General features: G+C 37.0%; 1 protein-coding gene across 5 annotated transcripts in view; it reads left to right on the top strand.

Annotated features, from left to right (window-relative positions):
• Positions 1-8,666, top strand: part of Cnot6l (CCR4-NOT transcription complex subunit 6 like) — a 93,704-nt gene extending 85,038 nt beyond the window's left edge. For all 5 annotated transcript variants that reach the window (XM_055594529.1, XM_055594526.1, XM_055594527.1 and 2 more), the window contains one exon: positions 1,619-8,666. In XM_055594529.1, the coding sequence (XP_055450504.1) occupies positions 1,619-1,831 (213 nt within the window). In that variant the 3' untranslated portion in view covers positions 1,832-8,666. The remainder of the gene's footprint in view (positions 1-1,618) is intronic.
• Positions 8,667-19,619: the final 10,953 nt, after the last annotated feature.

Here is a 19,619-nt window from a genome sequence, read left to right on the forward strand (position 1 = left end):
TTCCTTCCTTCCTTCCTTCCTTCCTTCCTTCCTTCCTTCCTTCCTTCTCTCTCTTTCTCTTCTTTCTCTTCTTTCTCTTTGTTTTGTTTTGTGAGACCAAGTTTCTCTGACCTGGAACTTACTATGTAGACCAGGCTGGCTTTTAAATCATAGGATTCCACCTGCCTTTGCCTTCTGTGTGCTGGGATTAAAAGTTAAAGATTTGCACCATAGTGCCCAGCCTCCTTTTTCAATTTTTGATGTTTGTTTATTCCTTTCCAAACAAAAGTAGGAGGAAGAAAGAGCTGTATGTTGATATTAGTCAGCTTTTATTGAAATGAGACATAAAATGGCTTAAAAGTTAATGTGGTTTTACTATTAGATAAATATATGCATTGGTAGCTTGTATTGTGTTGATCACTTTGTATATGGTCATGTGCTGTTAAACATTTAAGAACTAGCTTTCTGTGGAAAATAAGCCAGACTTGTAGTGTTTTCTGTGGATTATGTACTTTTTAAAATCTATTAAAGTTGCTAATCGCTAGCTCTAGTAAAGGGCTGTTTTTACAGAAGTTGAAAGAAATACTTCTATACTTAGTGATATATAGTTTACTTTAATTTAATAACATAATATTTATAATAACAATATGTAATATGTTTCTAAGCATACCCCAAAAGAACTCTAATAAAAATTCTTCAAAATAATTGTCCAGCTGTTATTTTTGTCTTGATATGTGAGTAGGTTAAGAGAAATTAATTCTTCCTTACTTTTTAAAAGCTTACTTTTTAGCTTATCCATAAACTATAAAATTAAAAAGAAAACAAAATTTGGCCTATTTGCCATCTTCTGAATTGGTCTAAAACTCTTCAAGGTGTTTCTTTAACATATCTTATATGCATCAGATAAAACATGCACCTGTAATTCCAGCACATGATAGGGTGAGGAAGGAGGATCTTGAAGTCAAGCCAGGCTTGGTTATATAGCAAAGCCTTGCTGCATTAAATGAATGAATGAGTGAATTTCACATGTACTTGTTTCTTCCTGAGTGTAGGCACTCTTGATATAGGAAAGCACTAGCTTAGGTAAAATCTGTGCACAGCTTGGAACAGTGAAGGCATATTAATTTTGCTTTCTGCTTATCAAATGAATCCAGTCATCTAGCTCTGGGAAAAAGAGCCGATATTATATATACAGGTGTGTGTCTGCATGTATGTGTCTCTTCCCTGCTGGCTGATACTTTGCTTTAGTCCAAGGTTTCTAGAAATGAGTATTTTAAACTAAGCAAATTAGGGCAGTTAACTGTATAGTATTTTACTCATATATTATATTTTACTAAACAAAGAAGGTCTGTTCCAAAGGTGCTTAGATGTAAGTTTGTGTTTAGCTTTTTAGGTTTATGTACAAATATAAAATTTTATGATTCACTAGGATGCTTTGTTGGGCCACCTTCATTCATAAAATAACCCATCAAAGATTAGAGCCTAATTAGATATACAGTCACAATAACAGGTACCAGGAGTATAGGTTTCTTAGTTATTTGGCGTTTCCAAATTAAGTATTGTTCCTTTTTTGGAGGTTTTCTCTTTTTCTAAACGTATTTTTCCCTTCCCCTCCCTGTTATCCCTAATCTCTTTCCAGGGTGTGATTGACTACATTTTCTATTCCAAGACTCATATGAACGTGCTTGGTGTCCTGGGGCCTTTAGATCCTCAATGGCTGGTTGAGAACAACATCACTGGGTGTCCACACCCTCACATCCCTTCAGACCACTTCTCACTGTTAACACAACTTGAACTCCACCCTCCACTCCTGCCTCTTGTCAATGGTGTTCACTTGCCTAATCGGAGGTAGTGGAGTACAGCCCCGCAGAGACGGGGATCTGTTGCTATGGACCTGTACAGTTGTAAATCAAAGTATGTAGGAGTGAAGTATGGCCATCCTTAAGCTGCTTCTTCAGGTTCTTTTCACTGTGTGTTTGCTATAAGACTTTGTATATTTTTGTGCATACTGATATCATTTGGCACTAGGGCTGGAACCAAAGTATTACTGTTTCTCTCTATCTATCCAAAAGTTTAATATACTTTAAAATTGGATTTCTTTTCCTATTATATTAGGAACCAACATTCACAATTGATAAATTACAATCTGAGGTCCAACACCAGTGTTGTTCTGTAAAAACAAATACATTCCTTTGAATGTTTTCAAATACGTCAATCATTTTTGTAAAAGGTGATTTCTACAAACTCCAAATAGAAGATTTTCAATTGAATGATGGCATGCCTTATAGGAAAAACTTTTGAGTTTTCTGTTTTCTTTCATAACAAGCTAATTTTTGGCTCCCAAGTCATTTGCACATTAACAAAGCACTTAAATTTGCTTGGTTTGTATATTAAATATGATATAGCCACTAGTCACAACAAGATAATTTGAGAAATGAAAGATAATTGCACAACATGCTTTAAAAATCAAGCATAGTATGTGGCAGTTTGTTGGCCAAATGCTGGTTGTTTTGTTTGAGGAATCATTCTTTTTTCTTGCCTTTTATTTATAATTTTTTTAGAAATATTAACTCTGAGCCCATCTCTTCAGTTCATTTATAAGGAAATAGCAGATTATACTGCCATACATCTTTAAAGTAGATTTGGTATTTTTAGAATGCCCAAAAAATTAATGTCTGCTATTTTTCATTTTCTTTGTCCACCCTTCTTTTCTGTCTGGTTGTACTGAGAGAGAAAAAAAAAAAAAAAATACAAAAAAAAAAAAAAAAAAAAAAAACATGATTCATATCATCTTTACTACAGTTTAATGTTTAAAGAAAATTGCTGAATGAAAAGCCCCTGGTCAAAGTTTCGAAAAGGGAAAGCCATATAATATTACATATGTTTTCCAAAGTAAGTAAAATGGCTATTTGTTTGTTGTTTTGTTTTGTTTCAAGTTAACAGTAGAGAAGATTTTAAGGAGAGGACAGATGGGGAAAGTAGTTGTAAACCTTAAATCATTTTCTTCTGACTCTAGCTGCCAAATGGCCATCATATGCTTTTAATATTTGTTGCCATTCTGTCTAGATTTGAATTAAGCTACTGTTTTATTCCCAAAGTTTGATGCCTCTAGATGTATTGGAACCACCACCACCCCTATTGTTGGCCAGGAGGGGCCACTTGAAAATCTCACTTATGAGGCAGATGAGCATAAATACTATTGTGGGGAGAAAATTAGTTGGCTGACTGATGTTAATTATGGCACAGTAACATTGGAAAAGGTTGTGTCTGTGTTTTTAAGTTTTTCTTTATTCTGCTTTTTTGCTGCTATAAGAGTTTTCTGAAATTTATATTTTAAACTTTTCATGCACTTTACTGTTTCTAGTATCAAAATGTGATATTTTTAATAAACAAGAAATTTTCCATTATGTGATGAAATTCTAAAAGAAAATAGCCTATATTTGTGTCTCACTAATATATAAAGTACAAGTTAAATTTAAATTATTTAATTAGTTTTAAAAATATACAAATTGTTTCCTCTTTCAAACCTGACATCTTAGGCTGTTTTATTAGTCTTAAATGATACATTTCCTGTGGTCATTTTATACTAATTTCTTCCATAGTTTACTGATCAGGCTATATAAAATAATATTTCCCCAAAGGGTAATTTTAGTGGGATGAGGGTGGTGGGATGATGTAATATCACAAAGGATTGCATCCAGAAGAGGTCTTTAAAGCCTAAACTCCCTTTTAAAAGTGCCTAGTGACAGAGGCGTTGTCATCTATTGTAATTGGAATGTCTTGTAGTTCAGCAAAGTTTGATGTAAATAAAATATTCTTTTAAAAATGTTAAAGTACCTGAATAAACAAACAAGCAAATTAAACCCTTGATGACAGATTTTCCTCAGTGTTCAGGTATCCCTTCTTATATACCTCAAGCATCCAACATCTAGCCATGCAAATTGATTACCTGAAGCGTAGTACTGGAAAGTAGAATAGCATGAAAAACTTAATTTTGTGGACATTACCTTTTTTTTGTAATCAGCTACTGTATGTTTAGTTTTAGAACTTCTGTTTCATATGGGTTTTCTGCTCTGGAGGTATATGCACTGACAGAACATTCTTCTTTCATAGACGCATGTTAATTAGCAATGTGAGCAATATTTCCTACCATACTTCACTCCCGATATTTTTTGAGATGTTTGTATAAAATGAAATTTAAAGTTCACTTATGATTGTATATGAACCACAGAGGAGCCCATTTATTAATACAAATCTTTTTTAATAGTTAAATGTAGAGGGGAAAATAAAAAAATTGGGAAACATTGTAAACAGCTTAAGTTTATTTTGTGTATGATTGAGGCACTCTGTTGCAAGAAGGTGTGTAATTGGGTCTCTCTGCTTCCAAATGCACTCTTTCAAACCATTCATTATCCTGTGTATTTTAATGTGGTTTTCGTAACTGTTGGTAGTAGCTTTGTTGAAGTAGGTGACTGTGTTTTGTTTTGGGTGGCACACACCTAGGGCATGGTATCTTAAATTTCATGTGCACGGTTTCCCTTTAGCCTCTTGCCCAAATTTTACACACTGTTTTCCTCTGTTCCCTTTGTAAAAGGAGTGGTATCTTGTTTTGAGCTGCCAGTTCAGATGATCAGAAATGCTGCTGTCCTCAGCATTGTCTTGTTAAATGCATGCCATTTGGAACTTTGGCAGTGAGAAGCCCAAAGGACAGGTGAATGACATAGTATATATTCAATGAAAGTGAAATATATATGCTCATATACTTTCTAGTTCTCAGAATAAGTTAATAAGCTTTATGCCATTGGGCTGCTGCATATTTTATCTGATAAAAGAAAATTTGGGCATTTTTAGAATAGTGCTATGTATTTTTTTAAATGTTAAATATGATTTCTAGTAATTGTCTTAAGAACTGGAGTGTTAAGTTTATTAAAATGGTGTTGTCTGAAGAAGGGGAAACTGCACTGTTTGCCATTCTAACAGTCATCCAAGTGCATGTCAAGTCACCCACTGTCAAGCGTCAGTATCCTCCTCATAGCTTTACACACTTTGATGGGGAATATTGCAGCATCCTCAGGACTGACATCTGGAAAAGGCTCAAATCACTTACTGCTCCTTGCTTGTTGACTTTGTTTTACAATATTGTGCCTGGTGTCAACTTTTAAGCAACAGCACTGCCTAAAAGCAAGCAGAGAACAGAATCCCAGCACCATTCTATAGGCAACTTTTTAGAATTCAGATACAGTAAATCTGTTCAAGATTTATGATGTTTTATGTAAAAAATTTTTGTACAACATAGCTGAATATTTTTGTTTGATTTATTTGATGTAAGGCGTGTGAACATTCATTTGAATCTCACATGTTAAAGTCAGGTATGGCACAATGGGTTCTGAGACCAGCTTCCTCACCCCCTCCCATTTGCCTTGTTCCAATCTCTTTCTTTTCAAATTATGTTTCTGGTATCCATAGGCAGATATTTAATTTTACTAATAAGCATCCTGTGTGAATGTATTTTAAAAGCCACTATGTTTTAGTGTTATAATTTGTAGAAATATGAAACTTATCCCCCCTTTTTGTCTTAAAGTCATAAATCACTGAGAAGGGAGAAAGTTGAAAACAATCCAAGACTCATATCACTTGAATCTGTGACTGATTATGTTAAAATTGAGGGTGTGGCAATTAAATCTAGAACATGGACAAAATTGTGCTCCATTTAAAAATTCTGTCTCCTGAGTATGTCTTGTCAATTGAAATTTTAAGTCTGTATTGTATTTTCAAGAATTCATAAAAATTACAAATACCACCTGTATACTCAATAGCAAATAGCAAAGAGAAGGAAAAGCACAAAGGAAAAGAGACTGAGTATGTTCATTGAAGGAGCCAGGAGCATAGAACTTCATTTCTAACACAAGGCTAGATTTCCTAGTATTAAAAATTGACTTCATCCTATACTGATTTAAAATTTCATCTTTTATTTTCTCAGTTGCTGGAATATTTTAGTAGTTTTGCAGAGTATGCTAACTGGTTCATAGCTTCAGTCACAGGAAATGCACATTGTATTACAGCAATGGTCCTGCATCAGCAAAACTTCTTTGTCACATGTTCAAAGTAACAAATGTTTTGACTGAAATGTGAGCTGTAATGTTTGTAAAGTTTTTCTTCTCCTCTCCCCCCATAAAACCCAAAGTAACACCTTTCTAGTGTGTTAAAGATGTTTACCAACTTTCCATTTAGTTTGTATCATATTTGTATGACTTTTGTCTGTTAGAAGTCGATAAATTAAGTAGAGAAGTTAGAGTTATTTTTCTAAATCAGGAACTTCAACTGAAGTTTTGAATTTGTAGACAGAAGAGAACATTTATGTTTATGATTGCTCTGGATGATTTTAATTCTGTAATTGCACCATGATTTCCAAACTTAAATTCAAACACAAGTAAATGCTAGTACACCTTTAACCTGCTTATTTACCAAAGTTTAAGGACAAACTTTAAGGATGCTAAGAGCATCTTTCATAATTTTCACTTAAATGTTTCAAGAGATAAAAGGAAACCCTTAATGTGTTCTGAGCAAGAGCCACAGAAAGAAAGAGGAAAATGGGAAGGGAAGACACTATGTTCAGGAAGATGAAAAGGAAGAGAATGTGTACTTGTTTTAACTAAATGCATTCATCTAAGTTTCTTAGTTAAAAGGCCTGTAGGAAGAAACAGATTCCAGGGAAATTTTTATTAACATAGTAGTTTCAGCATAAGTTTGGTTAACTTGATTTATGCTAGACTTGGTTTATTCTTGGATCCAAAGGAGAAAGTGAAGTACTTTTTAGTTAAATAAGCTAACTTTCAAAAAATATAAATTAAGAGCATGCCTATTAAATGTTGATTTTTTTTTTTTAATGATGCAGCCTATAAAATTAGTAGCACTGAATTGAAATTAGAAGTGTGCCATCAGAAACCATGACTCCTGGCATGATTTCACCTTTCAAAATATTTCAGAAGGCATAATTTGGCACCTATTAATTGGTTATTTTATCAGCAGGTTTCCTGCATTTGTTTAATTTCTCTCTGTATCTGTCACTTCAAAAAGCATAGGAGTCATGGTGGCAGCCCTCTGAAAAAAATGATCCTTTCTTGCTCATTATTTCAGAGTATTGACATATTTTCTTAGCTATCCCTTGTTCGGTGTACCACATTTGTTTAATTTGTATGTAATTACTTGAACTCAGAATATTGGCTCAGCATTGGCGTGCCAAACAGTGGCTTTGCTTCTTACCAGACAAGACTTTTAATGTCCTGCTACTGTTTCAGCTTTAATGTGGTAAGTGTTGCAGTGTGTGGGTTGCTCTGTATTCAGAAACTACTGTCCTTTCTCTGTGCTTAACTTGGTAAAAGTATCTTCCCTTACCTCTGAAACTCTAGAGCGGTGCTCTGCTCACTTGGAGAGAGCAGGGGTTTGGATGGCTGTTACTGCACACTGGATCTAGACTTGTTCAGTGTCATGTGAGTGGCAGATTTCTTAAACACCAGCAGCACTGAAAAGTGCACTACGGGCATTCACAGTTGTCCAAATGCAAGCAGTTCTTTCGTCCAGAAGAAGCTGAGGAGTTGGGTTCAGTAGGAGTACTTGGAGTATTTCAAGGAGGGCAAATGATTAACTTTGTTGTATCTGAAGTGGGATAGCACTTTTTATTCTTTTTTTTTTTAAGAGAAAAAAAAATACATACCTTTTTTCTTTAAAAAGGCCAGGATGTTTGACTATATTAACCAGAGATTAAGTTGTATCTAATTTTCAACTGTATAAGTGCCAAGTAATTATTCAAAGACTTTAGCATTTGACTAGGGAAGGGATAATTTATTTTGGTTTCCTGGCATCAGGTTGACTAATTTATTCTTTTGCATACACTTGAGTCATTCTGTGGCCTGTATAGTGTTTTTGTAACTATCACAATGGTCTAAAAAGTAAAGCACATGATCCTAAAACTAAGCAAGATGTTTTAGTAATCCCAGTGGATGCTCGGTAATTTCTATTAATACCACTCCAAGCAGATTCTACTGTTTAAGTTGTGTATTTATTTTTACCTTAAGAAAAGGCCAAGCACTAAATCAATTGTATTCTGATAATCATTTTCAGTCTAAGCTTTTCCCTTTTTTTTTTTTTTTCATAATTAGAGGATTTAATGAAGTGCCATGTAGTTGTAGCTACTAATAATGTTTGATAGACTGGTTCTGTGATACTCGAAACATTTAACTCTTTCTTGTCATCTCTGGAAAAGATGGTTCTACTCTCATTCTCTCTGATAAAATCACCAGCTGCTTTATTTTTCTATTTATCAAAGAGTTGATAAGGTCTGGATCTTGACCGAACTGCTCAGCTGAGATGTTTTCATAGTAGACACTGTAGAAGATGTGCGTGCAAAAGGACATGGTTGGGTGGTGGTATTCTTTTTCATTAATGTGAACACTGACTAAACAAAGCAGTCCTGCCTTTGAAACCTTGTGGCAGCTCAGAAGGGAGGTGCTTAAGAACCTTAACTACATGTCAGATGACAAATACTTTTTTCCATTCTGGAGATTGGGTACTGCTCACACACGATGTACAGGGCTAAATATATGCTTGTTTCCTTGCACTTGTGTACTCTCCCCCTCTCTCTCCTCTCCTTTCCTGTAGGCAATAAATGGCCATTTTGCAACCGCGTACTTTGTCTTGGGTTTTGATTATCTGTGCCATGCTTTCTGCGTTGGAGTTGGTACTTCTCTTACAGAGTAAACTAGGAGACCAAGGTGATTGACATAAAACAACTACAAATTCGTACTACCAGAGTTTTTTGTTTTGATTTTTGGTGTTATTTGGTGGAAATTACTTAAGGATTTCATATAGAACAGATTTCAAAGTTATATGACATGCTTTGCCAAAAGAAATCCAAGCAAAAGGACCTGTATCACTCCTGAGTATGTGTAAGATGGTATGTGATGTGCTCAATTGCAGTTTCTTACCTTGAAACTCCATGGTAATCATGGAGGTTTCTACTGAGATGAAACCTCTCATCCTGGAGTCTTGAGTGGCTGGTGAACAGAAGTCTCCTGCTGACCTTTGGGATGACTATGAATACAAAGCAACTACTAGATCTTAGTGTCATCAGTTTGACCTACAGGACAGCCACTAGACAAACAGAGTTAAACAATAGTACTGAACAAGTTTGATACGTTACACTTGCGAAGGTCCAGAATAAATTCATTCAGTGTTTATATCTCTTTGATGAACAAGCTGCTTCAGGGGATATAAAGATAGGCTTCTTATCCCCCCCACCCCCCCCGAAATAATTTCTTAAATATTCTGTATGACACAAGAAGATAGCCAAATGTTTTAGTGTAAAGGTAATTTTAAATCTTAGGATCTGGGAAAAAAAGGCAAGGAGAGGTCATACAGTAAAATACTTAAAATTCAAAGAATGCTGGCTACATTCAGCTGAAAACTGGCTTTGAGATGTATGATTCACATTCAGAGAGGAAATTGGACTAACCAGCTTAGTGCTTGAAAGGACACTTATCTTCGAACAGGAGTTGGCTCGGTGGTTAAGAGTACTTGATACTGTTGCAAAGAACCCGGGTTCAATTCCCAGCACCCACATACAGACTCACCCCCTACTCAGACACAAATAAAGGCAAAATAGAGTTAGGAGATTCAAAGTTCTCCACCTGTCACACTCAGATGTTCCCAGCCTAGAGTTTAGGGTTTCATGCAATACCTTGGAAGTGAAGGCAACATTTGTTGGTGGGTGTTTCTAATGTGTGATTTCTGAGTCTAATCTTAAATGTTGTTTGTTCTGAGATAATACCTACTGAAGTAGTGGTCTTTGACATTGCCTTTGTATACATTCTGATTTTTCACAGTATACCTTTACTTAAAGCTAGCTACTCTGAGCTTCTTGAGTTTACTTTTTCCAAAGTCTGAAGTTAACATTGGACACTGAATAGCCCATAATCTTTTTTCCCTTGCCTTATACGGTTTAAATGCTATAGCTTCCCAATTAACCAGTGCTTCCTTTTTACTTCATTTCAAACCCATCACCAGTGAGATTACCTGCGGTCTTCAACCAAATAGGCTGATGAGATCCAGGTTAAGAATTCCATCTTGAGCCTTTAGTGTCTTTGAGATATTTCTGGTACTGTATTAGCTTAATTTTCTACAAATATTCTACAAATAATAAGAGTCTGAGATTATCTTTTCAGATAGTATGTTTTGGCTTGTGCTTTTAAGAAACTGTAGGTGAGTACTGGAAATTGTCATATAGCAAAGAAAGGGGAAAAGGTGAATTATTGAGCTAATCACCTACATGCAACTGAGGTTTGAACCTACCTGGAACCTTTTGAGAAGCTATGTGGAAGGTAGCCAATGGCTGCTGTGTATCATTGGTCCAAGGTTGATTTTCTTTAAGACATTAACTCCTTTACATGTGCCAGTTTAACTTTTCTAACTGTGAGTGAATAGGAATTCAAATTTCTGTTGAAGGGAATACACTCAACTACAACAGCAAATGATAACGTTCTTACTGAAATCAGGCATAGCCTTTTTTTTTTTTAAGCCATTTATACCATATATATGACATTCTTTTTTTTTTTTTTTAAGACTTACAATTTTTACAGTATTCTGCTTGTATGTGTGCCTTCATGCCAGAAGAGGGCAACATTATAGATGGTTGTGAGCCACCAAATGGTTGCTGGGAATTGAACTCTGGACCTTGGAAGAGCAGCCAGTGCTCTTAACCTCTGAGCCATCTCTCTAGTCCCCTCATTTATACCATATATAATGCTACCCCCATTTGTAGATAATGGTGAATATAAATGCAGCTTACTGTTAAGTGTGCCAGACATTTTATACTAGCTATACATTAGCTCATTCAAGTCTCACAATAACCCAGTTGCTCTTCCAGATGAAACTGAATTTTGGTCTTGGGCACAGGTGAATGAAGCAAGTGCGGAGTATAGCCAAGAAGCCTTCTTATTGGGCCACTAAAGCATTCAGTTGCAGTGGTTTAATGCTTTAATGGAATCTGTTGTATTATATTTGAAACCCAAGGATACACAAATCAAGTGACTTGAGTAGTCCGAGGCAGTTTTGCAATATACTGACTTGATTCTCTTCAAGATTCAAACACTTCAGTCTTTTCTCTGGGAGTGTAGGAAGTTGAGGGTAGGAGGGAGAGCTGTCTTACTCAAGATGACCTACTGCAGGGTGATTACTTATAACCAGTAACTGGAAAAAGTGGAGTTAGAGGTTAGCTGGCTCCTTTGTATTAATGTTTGGGTAATTCTGAAGGCCCCAAAGCTCCCTGTGCAAACATTTAAGACTGTTAATGTGGAAGTATTGTTTCCTCCACAAATTTGACTCTGAGAATTATAATAAAAGTTTTTTATATGTTTGCCTTTATCTCAAAAGTTTGTTTCCTGGACAACCCACCACATGTCGAGGAGAAAAAGGTTTCATACACCAGGTCCTTGGTCCTAGGATTATAAAACCAAACAAAAACCTTGCTGTAGAAAGCTTTAATGCTTGGTGTGTAAGAACCTCTCTGTGCTTTAGTTAGTTGTCAAGTGCTGTGATAAGATGCCATGATCGAGGCAACTTTCAAAAGAAAGCATTTAATTTGGGGGGCTCACAGTTTCAGAGGGTTAGAGTATGACCATCATGGCAGGGAGCATGATGCTGGAGAGGGGGCAGGGAGACAGAGAGGAGAAAGATGATGTGGGCTTTTGAAACCTCAGCGCTCACCTCCCATAAGGCTACACCTCTTAATCCTTCCAAGCATCTAAAGCATCTGAGCCCATTGGAGGGGGGCTGCATTCTCATTAAAAGCACCACGTTGTGTGTTTATATAGTTTATAAATACATCAAGAAAAACATACCTTACAGGGATTTGTGGTCTCATCATGCAGATAGTCTACAATGGAAGGTTATCAGTCAAGATTATCGAATAAACAAGTTTACTTTGAGGCAATAAAATGCATGAAGTCATAAATGGGTAAGTAAACAAACTGAAACAGATTAAGAACACTTAGAAGATATTACCATTTTTTAAATTGATCAACAAAGTTGATCAGAGGGTCATCAGATCCAAGAAGCTTAATTTACCTAAAACCATGCAGGTAGAACCATGGAAGAGCCTTCCCAGACTAGGTGGTAGCTCAAAAAAAGAACTCTCTATGGGGAGAAGACCAAGAACTGACTGAAGTGATACCTACAGTACCAAGGAACAAGAAACACCCCCTAGGTTTCCTCTCCTTTAGTTTTCTGCCATGTGTTCCAGTGGCTGATCCTAACCAGAACTTACTGGTAAAGAAACCTGAAAAATGTGTCTTTGATCCTTTGTGAACAAAGGAATGGTGGGGCATGCATATGACAGCAAGCAAGTAAATGATTATAATATAACTTTTTACTAACATCCATCCTCCAACCATTGTTAGTTCAGTCATAATCTAATGCTGCTGTGTAACAGGATACAGTTATCCTTTGTGTGAACATGGCTTTGCTGATACACTTAATAGAGCCATCTGTCACTTACTGATGAAGGTAATTTCTGAGCAATGTGTATTTGGCGAGTTTATCATTGTGTGGCTTTATGTGATGTGGTTGGCACAAGTATAACTCACTAGGGAATACTGTCCTGTGGGGCCATTGTTGTATAAACTTTAGTTGCCTAAAACCTTGTTCTTTACTGCATGACTACTTGACTGACAGGAGTATTCTCCAGTCCTCTCAGGTAAGGATGTAGGCGGGAGTAGTTAAACATTATGATTTCTCAGTAAACTGTCATATCTAAGATTCTCCAGAGTCCTTTATGCTGTGCTACCCAGTACAGTTCCAATGGTTTATGTGGCAATTATATACTTGAGTTGACAATTTCTGACGGGAAACACTTAAAAACATTGATGTAGGCCGTGATGATTTTAGAGGGTATATCAAAGACACAGGCAACAAAAGTAAAAATAGACATAGTTCTGTCAAGCTTTGTGGAGTGAAAGAAATTACAGAATTAAGAAACAGTTTAACAGGCTGTTGAGATGGCTCAAAATGGCTCAGCAGGTAAAGGTACTTGAAATACAGAGGTAATCTGAATTCCTTCTACCCTCATACAAGTGGAACGAGAACTGAATTTATAAAGTATACACACACACACAGCATGTACACCCATGATAAATTTTTTTAAAATTAGAAAACCTACAGAATAAAACACTATTTGAAAGTTATCCACCAAACAAGGTGAATATCCACAATATATAAGAACTCAAAGTCAGTTCCTCAAGAACCAATTAAAAATGGGCTAGTGAACTAGATAGTTCTAAAAAGAAGGCATACAAATTGATTCAATAAATACATGAAAATGCAACATCTCACCAATTGTGAAGCCATTGGGGGATATGGGTACTAAGAAAATGTAAATCAAAACCACAATGAGTTGTTTCATCAGAGTAGCTGCCAACAAAAGGAAAATAGAGCTAGGGAAATGGCTCAAGTGGGTAAAGGATTTGCTGCCTGACCATGACCTGCACCTGTGTAAGAAGCTAGACATGGTGGTGTGTGCTTGAAATCTAAGTGCTAGGGAGGTGGAAACAAGGCTTGAAGGGGCCACCCCCTGGACAGTCTGTCTAGCTATTTGATGAGCTCCAGGTCAAACAATGAGGGATACTGTCTTATAAAATGAAAAGCAATTGAGAAGGATACACAATGTCAACCTCTGACCTCCACAGGCATATGTGTGGACATGCGCGCACACACACACACACGCACACACAAAAGAAAAGATAAATGCTGGCCAAGGTACAGAGAAAGGAAATTCTTGTGCACTGTAGGAATGTAAATTAGTACAACAATTATGTAAAACAGCATGGAAGTCCCTTTTAAAACCTAAAAGCTACGATATTTTATCAGTCTTACTCCTGAATATATCTAAAAGATTAAATTATGGCAGAAATATTAAGGCACTTTCATTGTTTTTGTTCATTTTTGAGATTGTATTTTAATTACATTTCTTCCCTTCCTTCCTTCCAAAGCTTCCTGCACACTCTCCCCAGTCTCCTTCAAATCTGTGGCCTTTTTTTTTTCTTTAACTCATTTATTATTGAATACACACACACACACACACACACACACACACACACACAATTTGTATGTAGATACGTATTCCCAAATACAACATGTTGAGTTCATGTAACGTTACTTCTGTGTGTGTTGGTGTGTTCTTCCCTGAGCAGTACTATCCAGCTCCCAGCCTTATTCAGTTGCCTTTAGTTCTTTCACAGGGTTGAGGCCTTGTGGGCTTTTCCCTGTGTGATTTGCCATGTCCATTGGTGTCCTTGTTTGGCTCACTCTTGGGCAGTCATATTGGGGAGAGTTAACAGGTATAGTTTCTGATGTTACTAGGAGACACAATCTCACAGCAAAGTCCCTGATTTTCTGGCTCTTTCAATCTTTTTGCCTCCTCTTTTGAGATGTTCCGTGAGCCTTAGGAATGAGAGTGTTTTGTAGATGTACTCATCAGTACTGGGCTGTATAACTCATTATTAGTTGGCTGTGGTTTTCTATAGTGGTCTCTGTTGCAAAGAGAAGATCCTTTGATGCGGAGTGAAGATCACACTTACCTGTGGGTATAAAGACAATTGTTTATAGATTGTTGTTAGAGATTATGCTGGTTTAGTAAAATACAGTTGTAGATTCTCCTGCAATAATCCTGATTTCACTAGCACTGATTAGTTAGGTTTTCAGTACTAGGCATAGTATCCCACTTGTTAAGTGTATCTTAAGTTCTAAGTAGGGAGCAACTGGTTACCTCCAAGGTGTGTGTGCCACTAGTGCACCCAGAGGGTTACTGTGCGTGATGGTCATTGAAATAATTTACAGACGTCATAACTGGGTGACTATTGGTTACCTCTTACCTTTGAAAGCTTACGTGGTTCCTTCTGGTCCTATGAAAGCTAGTCCCCAGAGAGGAAGGATTTGAATCACTTCCAGTTCAGAGGCCTTTGGTTCCTGTTTCTGAAGTGCAGGGTGTCTTCAGCAGCAAGGACTTGCCCTCCACCTCCAGGGGTTCACCAGGAGCAACAAGGGGTTCACCAAGAGCAAGACTAAGCTGTATATTCTTGAGAGTCTCTTAGACTGCCACGGCCAGCAACTCAAAGAGGACTTCTCATCTCTGGCATGGGGGGATAGTTAGATGCTCTTTGGCTCTTGGAGGGAGCATGGTCAGCCCAGATGGGAAAAGTTCATTATAACTAAGTACATATATTTATATCCAGAATCATGTGTGTTACAAGAAGTTTGAGGGGATAAATGATTAATAGTGTAATTCCTTGCAGCCTTTCCAGCTATACATACTGCTATTTTATTTACCACCTCCTTCTATATGTACTTCCCTCCTCCTTCTAAGGATCTTTGCCTTTTCCCTTCCCTTATCAGACCACTTGTGTCCTGTCATTCCTTTTTACCACTTTTTTTTTTTTATTTACCTCCCTCCTCCTCCCTAGGGAGCTCCCCTTTCCCACTCCTCTGATCCGATTACTTGTACCTACCACTCCTTTTTCTATTGCTCTCTAACCCCTCTGTGCTGCCAATGGTCCTGTTTTACCTTCATGATTTTTGTAGTTACTTCAGGCCACATACTCATATCTGGGGATTTGGAGCTAGGAGCCTCCGATAAGAGTGAACATGATATTTGTCTTTCTGGGTCTAGGTTACATCACTCAGTATGATCTCTTCTAGTTCCATCCTTTCACCTGCCAAGTCCATGACTTCATTTTTTTTAACCACTGAACAGTATTCTATACTATATATGTACCACATTTTTATTAGCCATTCATCAGTTGAAGAATATTACGTTTGTTTCCACTCCCTAGCTACTGTGAATAGAGCAGCAATGAACAAGCTGAGCAAGTAAATATCTGTGGAATGTGATGGTCCTTGGCTAGGAATGGTAATAGCTGGGTACTATGATAGATTTATTTTTAGCTTTTTGAGAATTTTCCCCATTGATTTCTATAGTGGCTACATCAGTTTGCAATCCCACCATCAGCGAATAAGGGCTCCCATTTCCTGAATCTCCTTAGCATTTGTTGGTGGTGGTTTTGCTGATTTTTGCCGTTCTGACTAGAATAAGATGGAATCACAAGGTTGTATAGATTTGCATTACCCTAATTGCTGAAGATGATGAACATTTAAAAAAATATTTCTTACTCATTTTTTTAAACACTCTACTCAGCTCCTAGTTCTATTTTTCAAATCTCTCTCTCTCTCTCTCTCTCTCTCTCTCTCTCTTCTGTTCTTTTTTCTTTTTTCTTTTTCTTTATTCAGTTCTTTGAATATTCTGGGTATTAAACTATCTCTGTCAGATTTGTAGGCGTCAAAGATCCTCTCCCATTCTATAGACTTCCTTTTCACCAGCTGACTGTTTCTTTTGCTGAGCAGCAGCTTTTTAGTGTCATGTTGCCCTAATTCTTGGGTAAGTGGAGTCCTACTCAGGAAGTTCTTTGGTACACCTATATCATGTAGAGTACTACCTATGTACTTCTAGCACTTTCAGTGTCTCAGGCTTCAGGTTTAGGTCTTTGATCCATTTGGAGTTAGTTTTTGGGCATCCTTTTATTTTCTTCTCTTGCCTTATTGCTCTAGCTAGTATTTCAAACACAATGTTGAAAAGGAAAGCATAGTGGACATTTCTTTTTAGAATCTGACTTCAGTTGGATTGCTTCAAACTTATCTCCATTTAGCATGGATATGGGTTTCTTATAGATAGTTTTTATTTTGTTGATCTATGTTCCCTCTAGTCTTATATTCTTTCTCTAAGACTTGTTGTGAAGGCATGTCAGATTTTTGTCAAAGGCTTTTTCTGTGTCTATTAAGATGATCCTGTGATTTTTTTTTTTACTTTATTTATGATTTAAACATTCATTGACTTGCATATGTTGATCAATCCTTGCATTCCGGGAATACATTTTCACACTTATTAAAGCATATTCACAATAACCAAAATAGAGAATTAACTAGATGCCTATTGAAGATGAGTGGACAAAGAAACTGTAGCATACATTCACAATAGAACATTATCCAGCCATAAAAATGATTGAAATCCTATCATTTGCAGTAATGTGAATGGAACTATAGGTTATTATTTTAAGTGAAATAAGACAGAAGTACACAGGTGTATGCTCATACTCATTTATGGAAACTAGTAAATCAGTTTCGTTTAAAACATGGAATAGTGATTTCTAGAGACTGGAAGAACAGCTGCAAGGGGACATATAAAACAGAAAAACAGAATAAGGTATTCTGCTTTTTTCCCCCTGTGCTACTATAGTAGGGTAACTGTTTGGCTAAAACAATATCTGATGTATTTCAAAAGGACTTTAAGGGCATAAAATCTCTAACACATAAAAAGAATTGAGGTCTGTTGGCTTTTAGTTTATGTTTATGCCTGTAGATCAGTGCTGCTGTCAACTTCCAAGAAGCTTTTTGTTACAGCATTCATTCCACTTCATTTATTACTACAGAGACTCATAACAGATCAAAATACTGAGAATAAGTGTTGATAGTCAGACCTAAATAAGACATCTGCATCATCCTCTTCAAGGCTCAGAGACCCCATAGAAGAGCTATGTAAAAGGAATGTAAGAACCAGAGGAAGGAGAAGAGCATCATGGGATGTTGTCTTCTGGGCATGACATGGTCACCACTTTTTGTTTGTTGTTTGTTTGTTTGTTTGTTTTTATAACTCAAAGCAGCAGTGATTATCTACAAGATTTAGGACTCTGAAATATCCGTCATGGGCAGGGGAGCTCCTAAGGAGCTATTGGCAGTTCATTCTTGCTGGGCAAAGGAAGGACATCTTCTTCAGTGTTGTAGCCACTGGTAAATATGCCATCCTCCTGTAAATAATCCTTATTCACATGAGCAAACCTAATTATTTATTGGATTACACAGGCGAAAACATGAAAGTAGAAGGGAGACTAGTTGAGAAGAGGAAAGAGATCAGTGGGAGTTGAAGGGGGACAAGAAATGGGGGCATTGAATATGATCTCATATGTAGGAAAATGCCATAGCAGAACTAATTATTTATAATTAAGATATGTTACTAAAAACAAAAGGTAATGTTTGAAGAGACAAATACTTACTGCACTCACTTGATGATTGCAGTCTATACACATATCAAATTCCCATAGCATACCCCATAAAGATCACAAAGATGTATTTTTTAAGTACATATGTCCTAGGAAGTTTGACATGACATGTGTGTCTCATATTTCAGTCTGTACCAGGCCAGTTAATGCCGACTCTAGATGTTTTTGTTCTCACTTTACTAACCAGTCATGATTAACACCGTGACTGCTGCTGAGCTAATACACTGAACTCTGAATCTGAGGTAAGATTACCCATTTGCAGTCAGCTTTGTCCTTCCACACTGTCTTTAAAAATACATGGTGCCCAGATTTCTTCTAGACTGGTAAGGCTCGGCAACTCCTTTGATGTGTTTCCGGTCTCATGTTGGAACAGGCCATGCTCTTCTCTGAAGTCTGGGCTGTGTTGTGTGTGATCAGACTTTTGCTATTGGAATAGAAACAGTCCTTCTGTGGTATCTAAGTAGATTCTAAGCATCTTCTTCTAAGACAGTTGCCACAAATGGTTTAGATAAGATTTTTATGAAAGTAAAGATGGGGCACTAGATCAACCAAAAAACAAAAACAAAACAAAATAGAAAACAACAACAACAAAAAAAACCCAACTGTTTTCTCAGAAAGGAAGTTTCCAGAGAGTTGGATGGTTCAGAGGCTCATCTCTGTCTGTTCTACAAATCTATTCTAATCCTCCTAACCAGGGTGCTTAACTTAGCGTAACATAACTGATGCGCATGACTGCTGTGGCCACTTTTAAGCCTATTATCAGTCTTTGGGCATAATTGTCAGCCTGTCTGCCTTGTGGCTACAGAGCTTTGGAATGTAGCTACATAGCTTCGTTCTATATTAAAGGCTCATGCCCTGATCTGTTGGGGGTTAACAGCTGCTTTCTGATTTTATTTGAGGCCTGCTCCACAGGATACTGTAAACACCATCAAAACCTAGGACTTCTAGCCCTAGTGGGGAAACTGCTGCCCCTGTTTTGCTAAATGTGCATGGTGTGCTTGTCAAATCGCTTTCTATGCCAGAGATGAGTGCTGTGGTCAGCTTTGGTCAAAGACACTTCTCTCTGAAGTCATTGGCAGTAAATTTATTCTCAAAGTTATTCTCAAAGCTATTAAAGGGATGTCTATGTCACTCCTTCCAAGCCTAAGGAGCAGAACGAAAGAACAATAAAAAGGAAGCACTGTTAAACACTGATGTGGCTGTTGTGCACTTGAACTCACAGCAGCTGTGACTGACCTATTCACAATCTGTACAAGATTAACCTCCTCAACAGTCAACACCCTGTCATGGAAGGGGGGCATGGAGACTCCATATCTCTCTGAGGACTTATAAACAGTTAATGGCTATGGGGGGGGTGGCTGGGGGAGACATTTTCTTCTGCAGTGTAGCCACTGGTAAAGTACTTATAGTCCTATAAACAAATAACCATAATAAACTTATTGGTCGAAAACCCACACAAAGGCACAAAAGTAGGGGAACTTTTTA

The sequence above is a fragment of the Psammomys obesus genome, unplaced genomic scaffold (genome assembly GCF_907164565.1).
Source record: "Psammomys obesus unplaced genomic scaffold, mPsaObe1.curated_primary_1811, whole genome shotgun sequence".
NCBI lineage: Eukaryota > Metazoa > Chordata > Mammalia > Rodentia > Muridae > Psammomys > Psammomys obesus.